Source organism: Miscanthus floridulus, chromosome 1 (assembly GCF_019320115.1).
Source record: "Miscanthus floridulus cultivar M001 chromosome 1, ASM1932011v1, whole genome shotgun sequence".
Lineage (NCBI taxonomy): Eukaryota > Viridiplantae > Streptophyta > Magnoliopsida > Poales > Poaceae > Miscanthus > Miscanthus floridulus.
The window spans coordinates 143,740,421-143,760,780 of NC_089580.1; the positions used below are offsets into that span (position 1 = coordinate 143,740,421).

At 42.3% G+C, this 20,360-nt stretch overlaps 2 protein-coding genes across 2 annotated transcripts; both read left to right on the plus strand.

Annotated features, from left to right (window-relative positions):
• Positions 1-280: 280 nt before the first annotated feature.
• LOC136542891 (phosphoinositide phosphatase SAC8-like) lies at positions 281-8,091 on the plus strand. Its single transcript, XM_066535521.1, has 16 exons — positions 281-302; positions 427-517; positions 2,720-2,776; positions 3,035-3,091; positions 3,180-3,733; positions 4,032-4,118; positions 4,202-4,279; positions 5,227-5,291; positions 5,431-5,529; positions 5,661-5,760; positions 6,459-6,567; positions 6,652-6,724; positions 6,821-6,914; positions 7,254-7,340; positions 7,498-7,564; positions 7,705-8,091. The coding sequence occupies exons 5-16, from the start codon at positions 3,611-3,613 to the stop codon at positions 7,830-7,832; spliced, it is 1,110 nt and encodes a 369-aa protein (XP_066391618.1). The 5' UTR covers positions 281-302; positions 427-517; positions 2,720-2,776; positions 3,035-3,091; positions 3,180-3,610; the 3' UTR covers positions 7,833-8,091.
• Positions 8,092-9,201: 1,110 nt separating this feature from the next.
• Positions 9,202-10,719, plus strand: LOC136542900 (uncharacterized). Its single transcript, XM_066535526.1, has 6 exons — positions 9,202-9,275; positions 9,365-9,512; positions 9,769-9,852; positions 9,969-10,066; positions 10,173-10,235; positions 10,323-10,719. Exons 2-6 carry the CDS (start codon positions 9,470-9,472, stop codon positions 10,425-10,427), a joined length of 393 nt encoding a protein of 130 aa, XP_066391623.1. The 5' UTR covers positions 9,202-9,275; positions 9,365-9,469; the 3' UTR covers positions 10,428-10,719.
• The last annotated feature ends 9,641 nt before the right edge of the window (positions 10,720-20,360 follow it).

Genomic DNA, 20,360 nt, shown 5'->3' on the forward strand with positions numbered 1-20,360 from the left:
GTTCTAGAATTTGACATCCTTGCGCTGCTCAGAACCATGAAATAATCAAACTTGTATCTTGTGTCTTAATTATGTTTTCCCCCACTGTAGAACTGCTAATTTATCTGTCATATGGAATTTAAGTTTAAATTTTATGGTATGGGGCTCTCACTCTGCAAATCTTTGTTTTCATCAGGAAGCTATGTACTGTTATCACTTCTCGTAAAGATGCAGGCTCTTATCAGGGCTCCCCTGTGTACCATGTGAACTCCATGAAATTCTTATGCTGCAACGAGGCTATAAAGCACTTAACTCCACAGGAAGTATGTAAACATTATCACATAGTGTGCAATTTCATCCACATTGCTTGGTCACAACTAAACACTGATTGCATTTCTCTGGTCCTTGGTCGCTGCATTTAAGTTTTCTACCTCTATCTGCTTGCAGAGAAGGGATGAGGCATACTTCATGTCTCTCCTGAGAATTGCAGAAACACTTGTGGATTGTATTATTCATACGACAGGGATTTGACACTAAAGTAAGTGCTTTGTCATGCATGTACCCAAATAAGGCAACCGAAAGATATAGGCTTTTCAGAAAAGGCCAACAACCTTTATGTAGTGATTGTGCACATCCCTAAGTATATATATATATATATATATATATATATTTTTCTCGAACAACGCAGGAAAACACACAACCAAAAAACCCATCAGGAGCCTAAGCAGCCGATGGCAACGACCTACAAAGGAGTGGATGTAAAGCCTTAGCACAACAGATTACACTCATGAACTACAAGCAGAACTTTTTGAAAGCAAGGACTACCACCCTCAAAGACACAGTGGTTCCTATGTTTCCAAATCTCCCAAGCAAATAAGATTATTAGCGAATTAAGCCCTTTCATTATCTCCTTAGGAACTGCCTTGCTCCACCAGCTACTGAAACGAGAGTCCTCTGGTTCAGTGCAAGAGGAAGCAACCCCAACACAGAAAAAATAGCTGTCCAAACTGCCTTGCAAACACACAAGCAATCAGGATATGTTGTATTGTTTCATCACCCTGATCACAAGGGTGTCTTGCAAGTCAGTCAGCAGTCCAGCAATGCCCTTGATCGAGGGGGGGGGGGGGGGGGGGGGGGGCGCTTCAAATCCGCTTCCAAGGTGCAAAATTGATGGTCCCTATGAAAAACGCCATATAGGCTAATTTGCTAGAGAAAGAGCCCGGTTGTGTGCCTCCAATGGTGCTGATCAGGAGTGTCTTGTTGAAGGGTAATATTATCAACCATGTCCCAAAGTTGCATGTATTCCAACAAGACCTCAACTGTCAAAGCCCCCTTGATGTCAGCCACCCAACTTCTGTTATGTAAAGCTTGTGCCACCTAAGATATTTTTTACATCGCATTCTCTATATCATAAAGTTACTAGGATTGGGGCCTCATGTTAAAAAAAAAACTCGACCTGTGGGGGGTAAGACAGCCCTTGGGCATTTTTTTTATTAAGAACAAGACATTTTCACGTAGGTCGAGAAACCCCCGAACCCCTGCTTTACCCATACACAGTGGTACCATAGCCCATGTGAGAACGACCACGACCTTGGGCCATACCTTGGACCTGCTTTGGCGTGGGACAGACGAGGGATTTTTCTAACCCTAGTCTGAAATTCGCTCCCACGGGGAGTCGAACCCATTAGAGAGTTACATATGCGCTTGTTTCATCAAAGAACACAACCTGACCTAACATCTAAAGAAACTTCTACCTGGCTACCCACCTCAAACTGGGCTAGCCCCCTGGGTGCCAGCGCCAGCAATGCTCCAAAGCTGAGCCTCCTCAAGGATATTTCTAGCCACAAGCTGTATGTTAGGAAGAAACTCCATTTAACACACATTGTTACGATGTTTCCAAAGCCAGCCAAGCACCGTCAAGCCACGGTTGAATTCCTCAGGGAAGAAAGCAATGATTTGTATCCAGCATTCAAAGAATCTCTTGTCACTTGGGAAGGGAGAGAAATCTGGTAATCTGTATGTGGCGAAATAGAAGGAACCACAACCGTTCTAACAAACAAAACACATCCAGAAACGATATGATGGAGATCTCGTCTTCCTGTACGCAGAAAGGACAGTGCTCCAGATGAGGTAACCCCCTTCGGGCCAATCTCTCCACAGTCCAACATCTCTCATGTGCCACCAACCAGAGAAAAAAATGGCACTTCTCTGGTGCCCCGATCTTCCAAATTAGATCTCCAGGCTCAAAGGACATTGATCCAACAAACAATGTTCTGTAGGCTGATTTGACTGTATACTATCCCGACTTAGTAAACCACCAAGGATGACTGTCTGGTGTATCAAGCTGAAGCTCTACCTCCGCAACTAAATCCCAAACCTCCTGGTAATCAGTAAGATCCGAAACAGTCAGAGCACCCTGAATGTCCTGTATCCAGAGATTCTGATCTAAAGCCTCCCGTATCGTTCATCTCCTTGCCTGCGTTTGTAACTAATTGATTGCTTGTTAGTTCCAATTGTTCCTTGCACAGATGTGCAGTAGGTTCTCGAAGTATGGATCTATTGAGCACTTTTTAATAGCTTCTTAGTTGTATGACTGTTATCATGTACCAAATGCCTCTTTGGTGCGTTTCTTTTTCGTTTGTTATATACTGGATTGTGGTGTCTGACTGACAAGAGGGGAATAATGTGATGAGTCGTGCTCTTCAATAGCGATAAAGTTATAAACACTATGATTATGTAGCTTGCAGAGGGCATCCAAGTTGACTGCAGGGAGGATACATAACCACTATGGAAGCAGGTTCGTGGATGATTGTCATTTGATATGTCCCACGGTACTCAAATCTTTGTGGCTTTGTTAGTTTTTTAGTCTGTTGACAGTTAGGTATGCACTTTTAGGCTACAAAAACTTTCAAAACAAAACAAACATTTTCCTTGCAGTTACGCACAAAATTTCACCTCTTTTTTCGAGATATGGGATCATGACATTCCCCACTGTTGATTATACAGTTAAGGAATCATTGTGCCTACCATTTTTTCTTCTTTCTTTTTTGGTCAGGCTGATCCACGTTTTGTTTGGAACAAAAATTTGTTAGAGGAGCTTATTGAAGCTAAGGTAAACATTTATGAAGGATTTGACTTATGTATTTTATCTATTTGTATCCTTGCTTATGTTCTATTTTTTTCTGGATAATTTTCTGCAGCTTGATGAGTTCATCATCCCACTGATACAAGGAAATATCCAAAAAAAATTAGATAGTTCCATGTCACTGTTTTCTTTTTGTATCTTTATTGCTTAGGGGTGCATATATAGTATATACTTGCTTTGCATGCATAATGTGGGCTCTCTACTTTGTTATCATATATCCAAATTAGAAGGAAATGTTTCAAAAAGTTGCAATGCATGCCCATTGTTTTCTATAATTGGAGGACAAACAATGGTCAGTAAGCTGGTGTCCTTAACTCCTGTACGTTTTCAGTCAGCGCAATTTACCTTGAAGGATAGACCAGTCAGAATAACATTGTTCTCAAGGAGATGCAACAGGCGTTTAGGTTGCACTTTTTTTTTTCTTTTTTGCTGACACTTCTTGAAACATGAGTGACTTATAGAACACAATGATACTTCTAAATTGTAATGCGCTCATTGCAGGAACAAGAATTGTGGAGAAGGGGTGCGAATCTTGAAGGCGCCACAGCAAATTTTGTAGAAACAGAACAGTTGGTTGAGTATGAAGGTCTCACATCCTCATTTATACAGGTGGCTTCATGACATAATAAATGAAATTTCTTGGTGCTGGTTGCTGGATGATGTTCATATTACATGGCTTTTTTAACCAATGCTATGTCATAATAATGCATGCAAAGCAATAGAGTCCAATGCCAAGATGAAAATGGCACTAGAACCCATCATCTAAATGACCATAGCTATTTGAACTACTTAACAATGAAATGTGGTCACAAACATTTAATTGTCCATGAATGTTTTAGAATGTCATTTACTTGTGTCCCATTTTCAACACTTTACAAGCTTACTCATTCCCTTGTTACTTTGTTAGGTTCGAGGATCAATTCCACTTCTCTGGGAGCAAATAGTGGATTTAAGCTACAAACCACGACTTAGCATTATTGAACATGAAGAAACTGTAAGAATTTGTTACATTTTACTTTTGTAGTGGCCCCATACTTAATATAGCCTGATGACTTCTCTTAAACTGATTCCATACAGCCTAAGGTTGTTCAATGCCACTTCCATGATCTTTCACAACGATATGGCGAGACAATTGTTATTGACTTGACTGATAAAGTAAGTTTTATATACATTGATGTAACATACTTTTTTATTAAGCAAATGGGTTGTTACACGCAAATTTGGTGATTTTCTTTCTTTTTTGATAACGGTGAATGCGTTTGGACAAAAATTGGAGGGAGAGGCTTAATCCCTTAGTTCTTTCTTGCCTCTAATAGTTCTAACTCCCTTTATTTAGGTAGGATACCATGACTTGATTCCTAACCCTAAGGAACCTATTGGAAGACTCTGGACTACATAATCTATTCCGCTAAACATAATGGACCAATAACCACGCTCTAGGAGAGTGGGCCACTGTTACAGAACCCTTGTACTGTTCATGTGTGCTACAGTCTGTGTGGGCAGTACTGTGGGCCTTAATGGGCCAGCTGTTGGGCTTACCTCCTCCAGGACCGTGACATGGGTATTATGGGTTTTACAAAGCAAAGCAATATTTACTACACGTTCACTAGTGCCAACTTTGCAGTTTGTTTGAGGGGAAGAACTTAGTTTACAGTTTTGCACTAATGATATGGCATTCAACTCTTTGTTTGCTTGATTTCAGGCAAGATTAGTAAAATGATAATTGAAAGAAAAGACAATATGCTTGAAGCAGGATCATGCCTTCGTGGAAAAAGCACATATGTCATATATCTGATCTTTTTTTTTATGACAAAAAAAGTATGGCAGACCAGTTCCATTAATTGCCAAATATAGGGAAGTCTTGTAGTCCTTAGTGCACTTAAGCTTGAGGGTTAGTCATTCTCCTACCTTGTAGCTGGTAGTTGGTATACTAACTTGGAGACCCATAAACAGTTATTTTTTTCTCGAACTAGGCAGGAGAGCTGCATTCTCATTTCATTAAGAGAAAAAAAACAAGGGAGAGGCTGCACCATCTCCGCCGAACAGTTGTTCTTTTTGGCCATCGAGAGACAGCGGTTCATCTAATCTGTTGTTACTTGCAGCAAGGTGATGAAGGAGATTTGAGTAATGCATTTGCTGCTGAAATGGGCAGAATTCCTGGTGTCAGGTTATTATGTTTCTTGGAAATGCTTACTTGTATTAGTTTCTGTTCTTACAAGTAATCAAATGATTACCTTACCCCAAGGATTAAACATTTACATAAAATTTATTAGTTATCTGCTGGATGTGGTCCTTCCGCCTTACAGGTATATACATTTTGAGTTCCATCATGTTTGTCGTGGAGGTAACTTTGACAATTTGCAAGCTCTCTACAATCAAATTGAGGAAGCTATTCATAAGCAAGGGTAATTTTCGAATATCTAACATTTCATGCTTAGTTTTTTCCTAAGCACACTGCTTTGAGATTTATTCATAACTAAAGGTTTAACTGTGGCAAGTAATTTGCTTTTGCTTCTTTTCTGGGCCAGCTGAGCAGATATTTTCTTATGAACACTAAAGGAGAGATTTTGTGGGAGCAAAGTGGTGTACTTAGGTCCAATTGCATTGATTGCCTGGACCGTACAAATGTGACACAGGTTTGCACGTCATCTTATTCTGTGATTCAATGTGTTAATGTACTAATTTGCAAAATAAATTTAATAAGGTACATCTTGATAGCAGTTTTCACACATCTGTTATAGAACCCCCCCCCCCCCCCCCCCCCCCCCCCCCACACACACACACACACACACTATTTGCATTAATTTTCCAGACCTCATCTGTCAGCGGGCCATGTCATCTCAAATAACAGATTGTATATATCAGTTAGTGCCCCCACCCCACCCAACACCCAACACCACCTGCGTGGCCCCACCTACAAGCAGCTGTTTTTGGAGTCCCCAAGCACAAAAGGTGATGGGAGCTCACTAATATATACTTCTATCCTGACAATCATCTGTCATTGGAAAGCCTATCCTAATTTATTTTGTTCACTTACATGTTAGTTAGAACTTGGTATTATGCACTTGTCTTTACATAACTAGTTCTTCCTAATGAGCATCTGTACATGAAAGTACCTTGCTAAACATGGTAACAAGCAAGAGAATGATGTAACCTGTGCTCAATAGTCCCTCAGTTCTACGCAGAGCATGCAACTGGATGCAATGCTGATGGTTAAAAGAACAGAATAGCAGGACCGCGAAACTAAAATTGGTGCTTTTAAAATGCATTAATAAACTATGGGTTTTTATCATTTCATTAACTCCTTTGGAACATCCTTTCTCCTCCTTTACAGAGTTTCCTGGCAAGAAAATCATTGGATTCTCAGTTGCAGCGGATGGGGGCATTATTGTCATCTGAAAACATTTCTCTCTCTGATAACATTAATGATATATTCAAAAAATGTAAGGTATCTTTTATGGTTAAATGTTTATTGCCAATAATTAGACTCTTATCTAAATGTCTTGTGGTCATGAATTCCCTGGCAGTATGGGTTGAGCACGGTGATGAGCTGAGCCTGGAGTACGCTGGTTCTTATGCTTTGAAAGGGGATCTAGTGAGGTACTCTAGCATTTACTGCCTCAATAATTCGCGAATAAACTCTGATGTGTAAGTGTTGCTTGGCTAACTTACATGGGAACTATTGATGTAACACAGATATGGAAGGCAGACATTACCTGGACTAATTAAAGATGGAATGAGTGCTCTTTCAAGATATTATTTGAATAATTTTCATGATGGAGTGCGGCAAGTAAGTTATGTTGTGCTCAAATATTTGCTCTAGCCCTATCAGCGATCGCTCCTCTTAGGCCTTTTTCTTGTACAATCTTCACTTCAGTTGCTGGAGCACTTAGCTAAACTTCACATGATGTAGCAAGAGTGCATCGCATCATTTATCTTTTCAATGTTTAAGGAGGTACCATGAGATATATTGATTCAGATGCAACTTTACAGCCATGTAATGATACTACTATTTTATTTCCCTGTGCTTCTTGCTAGATTATCCCTGTCTACACCCTTGTGTTGATCACACAGTTTATACTCAATGAACTTATTCTTATCATGTGCCTCTTTCATTATTTGTCTTCAGGATGCTCTTGACCTTATTAGCGGTTATTATACAGTCAGCCAAGGCAGCTCCTCTCCTTTTCATAATGGTGGATTTGAATCTTCTTCGGTAATTAACTAATATTTTGCCAGTCTTACTTGTGGGCCTTTTCATTTATCTGATGGGAATTGCTACCCTTGTATGGTTAAACAGCATCCTCTAAAAAAAGTTAAATAACTCTGCTGTTGGTCTCACCTTGTGTGGCTGTTGCGAAAACATACTGCAGTATCTGCCTGTGGCTTCAGCAATCATAGTTGGTGGGATTACCGCAACAACTTTCACTCTCAGTCAAGGTCTGCCTGCCTTGCTTGACTCCAGAGTTCTGAAGTTTTGATAGAGCCTGCTTACACGAGTTGTGCTCGTATTCTCTTTGAAAAAAACTAAATTGCACAAATCACAAAATTTTATATCTATTGTCTCGTCTCATCTGCAGTTGGACGGAACGCACAACACTTGATCTCCTCCATTATCTGTGCGGGCTTAACAGTCGGAGTAGTAGCCTTGGTGAAAGCCAATGGAAAACAGTTTTGCTCTAGGCCCCGTCTGTGTGGTCTAATTTAATTATTGGTCTTTTTTTTCCCTCCCCTTTCATATTGCCTTTCGTTAGAAATTAAAGGTCAAAGGATTAGAATGTTGTTTTACTCATTGCAAGAGTATAAGGAGGCAGGATGGCCTGCCGGTCCTGTAATCTGAAGCTGCTAATTTGTAAGCCTAGTTTGACTCCACAGTCTGTTTGTTATATACTTGACATGTATCCATGAATAGAGAATTGCGCCTCCAAAGTCCAAATTTGTAATAAATAAATCCGAGAGGCCACGTATTTTTTAGTGTGATGACTGGGTGGTAGCGAGGCTCTTGCATAGTTGCATGACACAGAAAAGAGACCTTCGTCCCTCTGTCTTCTACAATGAAGGTGAGGCATCACAAAGATGCTGTTCTTATCAGGCACAGATGTTTGCCAAGTAAAATGCGACGCAGCGCTATACAGTCGAGTTTGCTCGTTTGGATTTTGCTGGCTAGGATTTACAACTACGGGGGCACGGGGCACATGGAGATAGAGGGTAAAAGTGTGAAACTAGGCAATGCCAGTTTTTGGTTCAGGTAGCTCGTGTTGCTGTGGAGCTTTATGGAATCCGGCAAAAGGCAGATTTCGTTTCTGGTGAAAATTCGTGTAGAATTCATGCAGCAAAACGGGGTTTAGATTGTTCTGCTAACTGATAATGCCTGAATATGCACAACGTTAAGAAATGAGTACATTGTACTGGACTTACATTATTTACAAGAATTCTTTTGTATGGTTGACAATATTTCTACTGTCTTGTCCTTATCTCAGTACCGTCTCCGTCCTATAATAAGTGCACTTCTAGTCTCTGTCGGATAATAAATACACTTCTAACATTAAAAAATCATCGTACAACAAGTGCACTTTTAGTTATGGAACCACCTAGTTATGGGACCACCTAGCTTTAGTATACTTTACTACTCTCTCTATTCACAAAAGCACAATTATTACATATTTGAACAACTTTTGTTAGGGGGCTATATATGTAATATCCTAGTAACATTGATCTCAGCGATAAATCCTACAAATGCATTTATTTAGGATGGAGAGAGAACGACAAAACAGAGCGATCCTTTTGGCTTGCAATTCTAAAAACAAACTAGCAACCTTTTCATCCCAGTTTCAGCGTGAAATTTTTCCTGGACGTATTTAAAAGGGAAAGTTTAGCGTGCAATTTCGTTGTTTGATTCGTGGCCTATAATTTATTTCAAAAAGGAGCTGGAGTTGGACTGCCCAAAAATAAGATCACCAACCCTTTGTGGCAAGCCACATTTCAAGGTGTCTAAATGTGGTTAGCAGCAAAATAACTGCCCCAATCTCTTTCATCTGTTTGCTTTGCTATCTTGCATTAGGAACTCAAACCGACCTCTGTCATGTTGCATTCAACAACTTTGAACGAGGCTGCCTTTCACGCGTCGCTCCGTTTCCATCCTCGGTTGCAGGTAGTTGGATCAGAATTCGCATTCTTCTGTCTTGGAGAATGATTTCTTGTGCTCACTGCTGATCTTTTTGCACGATGTGGATTTTGCAGCTGGAGTTCTTGACGATGATGCCCTAAGACTAAGAGGATTAGAAAGGAAAATTTCACACGGCAAAACTACGTTAACAGTCCTCTGGGCGCGCAATCTTGTTGGCAATGGGAAATAAGGGACCAGTGCCAACACAAGAATTGACGATTGGTTCTGTTCTGTCTCCTTCTCTAATCTCTCTTTGCATCCCTGTGTTATGCCCAATGTTTTAAATAGCGGGCTAAGGTGTTTAGCGGTATATATCTAAAACAGCTAATAGTGGAGCTATAACGGGATATAGCGGCTAAATTGTACATGAACACAAATAGCGGCACCCTGTCTCGAAATGCTATAGCGGAGCGGGAGATTTAAAACTATGGTTATGCCCCTGGCGCATACTGAAGAACCATCCCATAATCCACTGCAGATGACATCAAGATCGACGACGAAGCACCGTCAAAGGCAGCACCACCGTCCACGTCTGTTGTGAACAATACTAAGAGCAAGACAGGTACGGCAACAGACTCCAGCTAGCATGTGTGTGAAGTCGAAGAAGACGGTACGTGCGTACGGATGTCCCTTTTCTAATCTCATCATAAAAATAGCGTCTGCTGCTGCTATCCCTAGACGTGGAGCGAGAGCAGCTGTTTGAAGGATCAAGCGATGTTCACACGCCACGGAAGAAAAGCACCCAAGAGATCCTCACCAAATACAAATTCAAAGGGGTAACTCTCTATCTACAGTCTCACCGGTACTATTTTGAATAGCTCATTTCTGTGATGATTTGCCGGACTCCGTGGCACATATATACTGACATACTGTACATTGCAGGACGCCGCGGCCGCCGCGGCTCACGCGAAACAAAAGCTCGTGGAGCGGCAGGAGAAACTTGCGGTAAATGGATCCACCAGTTCGTGATTTTTCTCTTATACAAATAAATGACCGACGCTGAGCGATGGCCATCATCCTCCCTGTCCCCAGAGAATAACCGAGCAGTCCGCGGAGCTCGAGAGCGAAGCCGCGAACTTCGCCACCCTCGCGCAGCAGATCAGGAAAAACACGGAGACCTGGTGGTGGAAGCGATGATTCTTTCCGGTTTCCGCGGTCGGTCGGTGCGGCTGTGCCTGAACGCGGGGTATCAACTCAGGCTAGTGCGCTTTTCCAGCCCCGCGGTGGCTTGCCTACGGCGCCTTCGCCTTGGCTGTAACCAGCAGGTCTGCGTACGTAGCTCATGAAGAGTCACCGGCAGGACGCCACGAACCATATGCATGGCTGTAACCCACCCGTTGGTCGGTTCCTCTCTGCACAATCACAATCAGTCAATTCTAAGCACCAGCAACGTTGTGATTGATTTCTCAGTTTGGTCAACGTCGGTCAATCGCAGCCAGCATTTGCTGCAACGGAGTAGTATAGCGTGGCGGTAGTGCTGCTCTGTAACGTACTACCAGCCCCAGCAGAATGAGAAGCAAAGCAACGTGACGTTTAGCGTCGGCCCTGCTGCAGCAGCATATCCGTGTTTCCTATGAAATCTGTTTAACTTGAATGAGAGATGTGACCTGCCGGTGTATAGCTTCGCACCTGTTTGGATCCATTTGCTACAGCAAAAGTTTAGCTGCTACTAAACATCAGTATGGCTCTGATGCATGACGGCTACGGGCAACCATCAATTATCATTAATTGAATTAAACCTCGTTTACCATGTGCCGGTCTAGGCTACGTGGAGACTCCCGGTACTACAACGGATGGCGCCGGGAGAGGACACGTGTAGCGGGAAGTACCTCTCTTTATGGTACACCGTACACCGCGAGTCGGAGCCTGTTGAGCCTCAGGGACACTTTGAACCTCTGGGCCACGAGTGCAGCCAGGCCTCTTTTCTTCATAGGCCAGCCCATATGCCGTCTCCACATTTACTGTGGGCAGCCCAGCTGAGCTAAACAAAAACAAAAGGATCAAACACTATTCTCTCGTCTAGAATCTACATACGAGCAGGTAATGGCAGACGATGATCTTTCGTTGCAGAGAGAGAACAGGGGGAGAGACTCAGGTCGGGTGTAGTGGAATCACTAGCTAACATGGGGATCGGATAGGTTGGAGAAATAGTGTGCTACTGTGTTGAAAGACACCAGATCGTCATGAAAAAATACACTAGTGGAGGGCGCGCGTACGCGGGCACAGGAACGATTTTGAACACAGAGGAGATGCCCTGGGTATATATTAAAAAAACACAAGCATACCAGATTGATCCTGGTACATAGTGGTTCAAATCCGAAGATACGTATGCAGTTCTTTGCTGAGGAATGAACGGAGTGACAGTTGAGTAAACAAATACGTAGTGATATTACAAAGGCATAGTGATTACAATATTTTTTAACTGGCTGCCATTTTTTTAGCCTGGTAAGGAAACGACGTGTCCCTTTAATAATGTAGAAAATGTGACCATGCATGTTGAAAACGCTGGAGCAGGCATCTTGTTGGCTATCGTCACCTGCTATAGGAAGGAAGGTAATGAATTGGTTAACGATAGGGAAGAAATAGGCGAACTGAGTCTTCTTTCTTTGGGACAAAATACAGTGGTAGGCTAGGCAGGAAGAAAGTACCACATGGAGACCAAATTAATATTTAAAGCGGTTACCAGGCCTGCGTATAAGAAATCTGTAACGATGCAGCCTGCTGTGCCTGTGTAGCAGCAGGAGGCAAAGGCTGTATAAGTACATTCGATTTAATAAGTTCAGTAATGGATATATAATTGTGAATTATATTATAGGGCTGATGAGTTTCTTTCTGTCTCACATTCACTTTTGGGTACTGGTTACCTAGAATTGGTACATATTGTGAAGTGCGGGACTGTAGGGGGTGTGGTTTGTTGGTCACAAAAATAGGGGAGCAAGAAAGATTGCTTTGGTTCATACAGATGTATTCAGTGAATAATGGCAGACACAGAAATTGGGGAAAATGGTGATACAATATGTAATCATCTATAAGGGTGTACATATGTTTAGACCTTATCTATTTTGGGGCGTGGTTTGAGGAAGCCCTACGGTTACCGGCTTTTCCTTGATCTTCAGAGTCTTGGGTACGAACTTATGAAGCAAACAATGTGGCGCGCAAAAGCAGGGAGAGGTAGTTTGACAACCACAGGAAGCGAGAAGTCAATAGCTTCAGTTTAGATGCAGTGCAAGATTAGTAACGGTTTGTAGTAATACATTATTACAGGTGATGATGGGAGGCCTATGAAGAATTATTCAAGCACAACGGCTATATAGCTTGGACGGTAAAGAGCGAAACCAGAAATCAGATCTGGACAGAAGGCTGTGTAATTTTACCTAAAGAGGACCATGGTGTAGAAATATTGGCTGATAACACAGGTAGTGTAAAATCTATGAAAGCATGTAGTTCTTGCTGAAGCAACCAAATGCAAGTGGGACAGCGCCAAAAAAAAATCCTGTAAAGGAAGAATGGGAAATGTGAAAACGGGTGCGTAATGTCAATAGGCTGAGACTATTTTTGACGCAAATAGGTTGAGACTATTGAACCGGGAAAAGTGAAAAAGGTAAAAAACGGAAAATTGTTTCCAAATAGTATTTTTAGTAACGAACAAAAGAGGACGAGTGGGATCATCATAAGAAGATTAATAATACGTTGTAAACAAATTGTAACCTGCATGTGCCCACTTGCGGGTAGTGCTGCCTTTAGTGCTCTGGATCCCTAAGCTCATGTTGAGTTTCAGACGAATCCATTTGTCTGCAGAATTAATTACTATGATGAAATGACTACACAATAGCCTGGAGGTAATATTTGATTTTTATACAACGTAGTGGTAACTTGGAGCTACATTTGGAATCACTATCATTTTTATTATCAGATAACTCCAAGCAAAAGGCATTTCTTCCAATCTCAACACAAATGTCATGTCTAAAATTGTTCAAAATAAGAACTGGTAGCTAAATCCAAGAACAGAGATGCAATGGGGATAGTTAGGATAGGCAAAAGAGTAAATCAGAAGATATGGTATGACCACCTGTAACCACTCACCTAGAATACGTCTCAAATTTACCTCTTTGATGTTGTTGCAACATCAACAGTGCCTGGGCTGTTGGGTCCCACAATCAGGAGCTGTTCCTGGATTACAACGCTGCAAAATTGCGGGAATAACATAGCATGGTCTTAGCTATATATCCCATAATCATCTATATATGCCATAACTAAAATCGTTCTAAATAAAAGGTCACTCCACCATAAACTTTCACGGGGGAATCGACACAACCAAATTAGCTGGACTAAACAGAAATGTGAATGTACCAAAAAAAAGTTCAGAAAAAGAAGAAATATGTATAGTAAATTACACTACTTTGTGTATTATAGTTAGGGTGTCAATGTCCTCCAGCAATCAAAACAAAGTAGTCTAACTTGAGAACAGAGTAGTCATAACTATAGTTGACACTGTGGCCTGGACGACGTGCCCACAGCAGTGGCAGCTAGCTCCATTCGTGAGGATAGATTAGAATAAAGGAAAGAATGATCATTTCATCTTTATCTCAATGAGCTAGAAAAGGGCATGCACCTCTCGCTGACTCTGTTTAATAAAGCTGTTAATACTTCAAAGGAATAGACATCACTGTAAGATCGTCCTGTATGTGGGGGAAATCTATACATAGATGACTAAATTACTAACCGTAGATTTTTTTAGAACATGAAGCACTACTCAGATAAGCTCGAGGTTGAAGAACTAAGAAAGGAAATAAACATCTACTCACCAACATGTTGGCAGCCCCATATTCATATATATTTGATCCGGTTCCCCTTCTGAATTCTGGCTTGTAAATAGCTGGACAAAATGTATCAAGTGAACATATCTATGAGGTGGCAATTAAGTGAATTTTTGTCTTAGAAAATTACACTTCTTTGAGCAGCATAGTCAGGTTTCGAAGGAAATCTCTGAGTATAGATGAATTCATGTAAACTGTGTATGGCCTCAAAATTCTTGGAAACATTAGTAGAAGATGGGAAGCAACATATTGAACCAAAATATCTTGCGCTAGCTACTATAACAATTAGAGGATAATTTGGACATGCAACTACGAACATAAAACAAAGAGAGCATAATGTATGACACCTAGATAGAAATTCATCTAGCCTCAGATATTTTGGACCTCTAGGTACCAGTATGAAGATGGAAACACTATATATAAGGGTGTACATGAATTAAGAGGCTCCTAGAACTAAGATGCAGCTGGTAGAGTGTTTTGCTGGTGCGTAACCTGTTTTGCTGATCTGTAACAGCACTATCGTCGGAGCATTAAACCTAGCATCCACCATCAGCGCATAATTGTGCATTTATCACCATAATATCCCTGGGAGGAAGAAAACAAATATTCAATGTACCAACCATTGTAAATAGGTGGTAAAGAGAAAAAAATGTTATAGAACTTTAGCTAAATTATGTAATACTGTTTTATTATACACATCACACGTAGCAGAACCACTGCACAATATTGTTCAGCATCTAAATCTGAAAGTGTCAATTTTATAGTAAAATTCTTAAAAACTTGAATGGAATATTCCATACTAAAAGTAATCAGACAAAAAGTGAAAAATGGCAGCAACAAATTTCAGCAGCTATTCCATACTCATGGCAACCGTCGCCGTGAGGAAACGCCTGCAGCGGCGACCAATCACGTGTGCAAAGGGGAAGATGGAGGGAGGAAGGATTCGGGGGGCGAGGACGGCGCTCGCGAGGGCGGGGACGGGTGCGGCCTTCGTCACGGTGCGGGGACGAGAAGAGTCGGGAAGGAGAGGAGAAGCTTCGGGAACGACGGGTGTGGGGAAGAAGAAGCTGGAAACTGAGTATATATTTGTTTATCCGGATTCTTATGTGAAGCCAAAGAAGCCAAATAAAATCATAGGAGAAGGCGTTGGAAGAGACGGGAAACAAGAGAAGCAGCTTCGAATAGGAGCGGATCCAACCAATCTTGGCCACACGATGGAAGATCGGACGGTCGACGCAGTTTATAGTATAGGAAATATAATTTTTAATTAATCTTTTTTTTTTGAGCCTCTACTCTGGATACAGCTGTAGAATCTGTTCATGTACGAACACCCACCCACACACACCACACACTACACACACCACGCGTACACAATCAGATCTACAACTACACGTAGATATAAAGACCGTGTCCTTCTTGAGATCACCGGAACCATCCACGGCTCCGTAGGCGATGGGCGCGTCGAGCCGATGGGCGCGTCGCAATCCCTTTGTAGTTCTACGTGATAGAGGCCGAAGAATTTTTTGGGAATAAATCCCGGTGAGTGACGTGAGTCGAATCCTGGATTCGAACCCACGCCGGCAGCGAGCGCACCTGGCTCAGCTAGCCAACCGAACCCAGTTCGGTTCTCAATTTTTAATTAATCTTGTTTTGTGGGTTGGTTGGCTCCAAGCTAGTAGTCCTAGTACCCCTACAGCTCACTCACATCTTGCTTGCTGACCACGAGGACCTCGTGTGCTGCTGCCGGCCACAATCGAGGTTCCCGAGCAACATCTCTTACTATTACTCCATGTGTTATAGCAGCACTTTGATTAGTGGATGTAATGGTCTATATGGTCTCCTGTCCAGGTCCCCCATCTTCAGCTAGCGAAAAAAGCAGGACAAAGGCATGACCAACCAAACAAAGCAGGGCATGGCGCAGCACCGGCCATGGTGATGGTCCGATGGACTGATGGTGATGCTATCACCCCCCAACTAATCCCCTCATCCATCCACAAGTCATACCGTTTCAATGAAATAATAGTGTTTTTCTCTCACAACAAATCAGTATCAGCATCGGCATTAGCCGTTTTTTCCAACCAGCCGAACAGGGCGAAAGTATCAGCGACACAAGGACTGGGTGCCGTTTGGTTCACAAATATCATCAACGGCAACACAAAAGGGAATGCATAAACGACGGGTAATGGAAATGAAACAGTTACTTGCTTGTTTTGTCTGGTTCAACGAGCAGGCAGTCAATTAAATTGTTACTGCAATCCTTTACCGCACAAATCGAGCGGTTCGGCAGCCGCGGCATCGGTTGCCCCGGCAGCAGAATACGTTGTATATTAAATAAACAAACAGAGACAACTACTAATTTGTTTTTCTGGAACGATTTTTTAACGTTTATTAGACGAAGCTTTTTAGACACGGAGGGGGTAATTAAGTAGTAGGGGCGGCGGCGTTCACATGAACCTACCTTGATGCTCTGACCATGATGACAGAGAATTGAATACTGTGCATGCATACGAGCCATTATTAGTACAAAAAATATTCAAGTACAAAAAGTATTTGCTAATTTAATAAGTAAATGGCTAATATATATATATATATATATATATATTTTTTGGAAAAGTATCTGTAGGAGATTCTTAGTTGTAAACATGTTTTCATCCTCACCCCTCATAGAATGGTTAGACTACAAACTCTCCTGTTTCTGCGCAGGACTCTTGGTCGTTTGCGAAAACATTTGTGAAGAAAAACATGAACCCTACTAGGCCCATTTGACATAAAAAATCGGGGAATGTTAAATGTCATTGTACCGCTCGGTTGCGAAAACTCTTGACTCGCTGGCTAGATTGGCAAACGAAGAGGAACAGAAGAAACAATGATTTTCGTGGTGCAGCCAGTACTCTTAACTATCGAAGCTCTCTCAGCGTTACAAGCAAACGCGACAACGCCGACTGTGCCCCATCCGAAAGAAATTCGGCGTCTCCACCTCGTCCACCAATCAGGCGGTCGCCAAGACCCTCGTCCACCAATCGGACTTAGGACTCTGCAGCTCTGGACCCAGCTGGGGCCAGGGGCCGTCGTGCTCCACCGCCGACCACGCGATGGAGCTGCGCCCGCTCGCGTCGTGACGTCGTCTCCTGTCCACGGGACCCGGACGCAGGGCTGCGGCCAGCCGGCCACTAGGCCGCCGGGACATACGACACCGAGACCCAATGGTCCCGGCCGCTTGGCTTGCCGCGCTCAGCTCAGCTCGCATTGTACCATGAAGTCGCGGTCAGGGCACCTCAGCGGCGCGCAAGCAGCGCAGGTGCAGCGGGACCGCGTCAAAAGTCAAAACACAAGGCTGTTCGCTCGCTCGTATCTGATTTATAAACCATGACTTATTAGCTAATAAATAATATTTTTTTCTCACACCAAACTAGCTAACAGTACTTTCAGTCATGACTTATAAGCCAAACTAGCCCAAACGAACGGGATGATGGCAGACGCTTCTATTACTGCCCAAACTAGCCAAACTATAAAACCAAAGAGAAGACAAGGTATGAGCAGCCGGAATATAGAAAGCAATATATATATTTCTGCCCGTAAATAAATCCTTATATTAAATGGAAACACTACTATATGCTTTCACTACCTGCTCCTATTACTGGAAGTAGTATTTTGTTTATTACGAGGCCTATTCAAAACTGGACCCAAACGGTCCGAGCCCCACCACCCCCAGGTCCACATCTCGCACCAAAAAGCTAGGATCCGCCCTGATTCCTTCCCCCGCGCGGGCCTGGCCGTGTCAGCCAGGTCGCACCGCGCGCCGACCGCTTGGATGTGGAGAGGAAAATATCTCGGCGCGGCACCGTCCTCTGTTGGGCCGCGACCGACGAGCGAGTCCCACCAGCCAAGAGCGCCTGGCACGCCGCTCGGCTACGTGGGCGCACCTGCACCACGGCATGTTACAGTACAGGCTTTCACATGCATCATAGATGATTGATCATACTATGCTTTATACTAGTTTATTTTATAATCACAAGTCGTCTTTTCTTTTGTTTGCAGAGAAGTCGTATATCTTGACCAGCGCAGGCCCTAGTACTGGTACGGAACGTGGGACCAATAGAAAACGGAGACGCATTTTATTCTCGAGTTGTTTGACTACAGTTATAACCTACTATTAGCTCATTGTTGGCTACGAGACAACTTTATCATTAATACATAGTCCAACTTACCGTGTTTTTTTTGAGCTTGTACGACTATAAATACGTATATATACATGTCTATGAGTTGTTTGACTTAGGGGTGTTTGATCAGGGCTAAAGTTTAGTCCGTGTCACATCGGACGTTCGGATGCTAATTAAAAAAATTAAACATGAGATAATTATAAAATTAATTGCACAGGAATAGACTAATCAGTGAGGCGAATCTATTAAGCCTAGCAAATATTCACTGTAGCACCACATTATCAAATCATGGGTTAATTAAGTTTAATAGATTCGTCTCACAGATTAGCCTCAATTTATGTAATTAGACTATGTCTAATAGGGCTAATTGGTATCAAAGACTCGATGTGCTGCGAAAACAAACACCCCGATACGACGAGATGTTGCGAGTCTCGTGATCTTCAAATTACACGAGACACGGGATGAAATGGTATTCCGTTCTTCTATTTCAATATATAAAAACAAACACACACGGGAATGCATTAGGTCTATCTCCGATGCTATGTCACGATAGTATGATTAATAATACAGTTTGTTGCTTGCTATATGTACATTTATAACCTACTATTAGCTCATCTATATAGTTGTGGGCTACGAGGACATCTTTATCATTAATACATAGTCCAACTTCTTAGCTAATAGTGTTTCTTGAGCTTGTACGTCACTTGACTATAAATAATTATATATACATGTCTCGAGTTGTGTTTGACTTAGCTCCGATGATACGACGAGATGTTGCAAGTCTCATGGTCTTCAACTTACATGAGAAAAATACGTAAATATACATGTCTCGAGTTGTTTGACTTAGCTCCGGTACGTAAATATACATGTCTCGAGTTGTTTGACTTAGCTCCGGTGATACGATGAGATGTTGGCCCTGTTGCGCTTACCCCATATTCGATTTGTTTGTCTTCTTTTTTGGGTTATTTGGATTGGTATCATTATAATTCTAAAAACTTTGAGATGTACCATTAAAATTTACCTATTTTGAAACTTGCTATTACAATTCTTCTTCTACCTTATACTTGCCATTTTCTATGTCTTCCGGGTGTCTAGGCCCACTGTCCAGGCCGTATACGTGGACACATCTTCCGTATGGACCAAAACACCCCCGGTGAAAGGTCATAATATGGCTAGAGGGGAGTGAATAGCCTATTTAAAAATCTATAAATTAACTAGAGCAATTTGATTAGTATGACAAATAGCGAAATGCAAACTTGCTCTAGCTCTACAAGGGTTGCAAGCCACCTATCCAATAATTCTAGTTGCAATGATTACTAGGCACACAACTTGCAATGTTACTGCTCACTAAGAGCTCTCAATCTTGCCACTCTAAAGAGCTCCACTAGATGAACTTAAAATAACAAAGCAAGCTCTCAATTCTAATTACACTAAAGAGCTTGCCACAACTAGTTTGTAAGAGTATAAATGAGTGAGTAGGGTGATTATACCGCCGTGTAGAGGAGTGAACCAATCACAAGATGAATACTAAATCAATCATCGGGAGAATACCAAAGGGCAAGAGACAACCAATTTTTCTCCCGAGGTTCACGTGTTTGCCGGCACACTAGTCCCCGTTGTGTCGACCAACACTTGGTGGTTCGGCGGCTAAGAGGTGTTGCACGAACCTCATCCACATAATTGGACACCGCAAGAACCTACCCACAAGTGAGGTAACTCAATGACACGAGCAATCCACTAGAGTTACCTTTCAGCTCTCCACCGGGGAAGGCACAAGACCCCCCACAATCACCACGATCGGAGCCGGAGACAATCACCAACCTCCGCTCAATGATCCTCGCTGCTCTAAGCCGTCTAGGTGGCGGCAACCACCAAAAGTAACAAGTGAATCCTGCAGCGAAACACGAACACCAAGTGCCTTTAGATGCAATCACTCAAGCAATGCACTTGGATTCTCTCCCAATCTCATAATGATGATAAAACAATGATGGAGATGAGTGGGAGGGCTTTGACTAAGCTCACAAGGTTGCTATATCAATGCAAATGGCCAAGAGAGTGAGCTTGAGCCGGCCATGGGGCTTAAATAGAAGCCC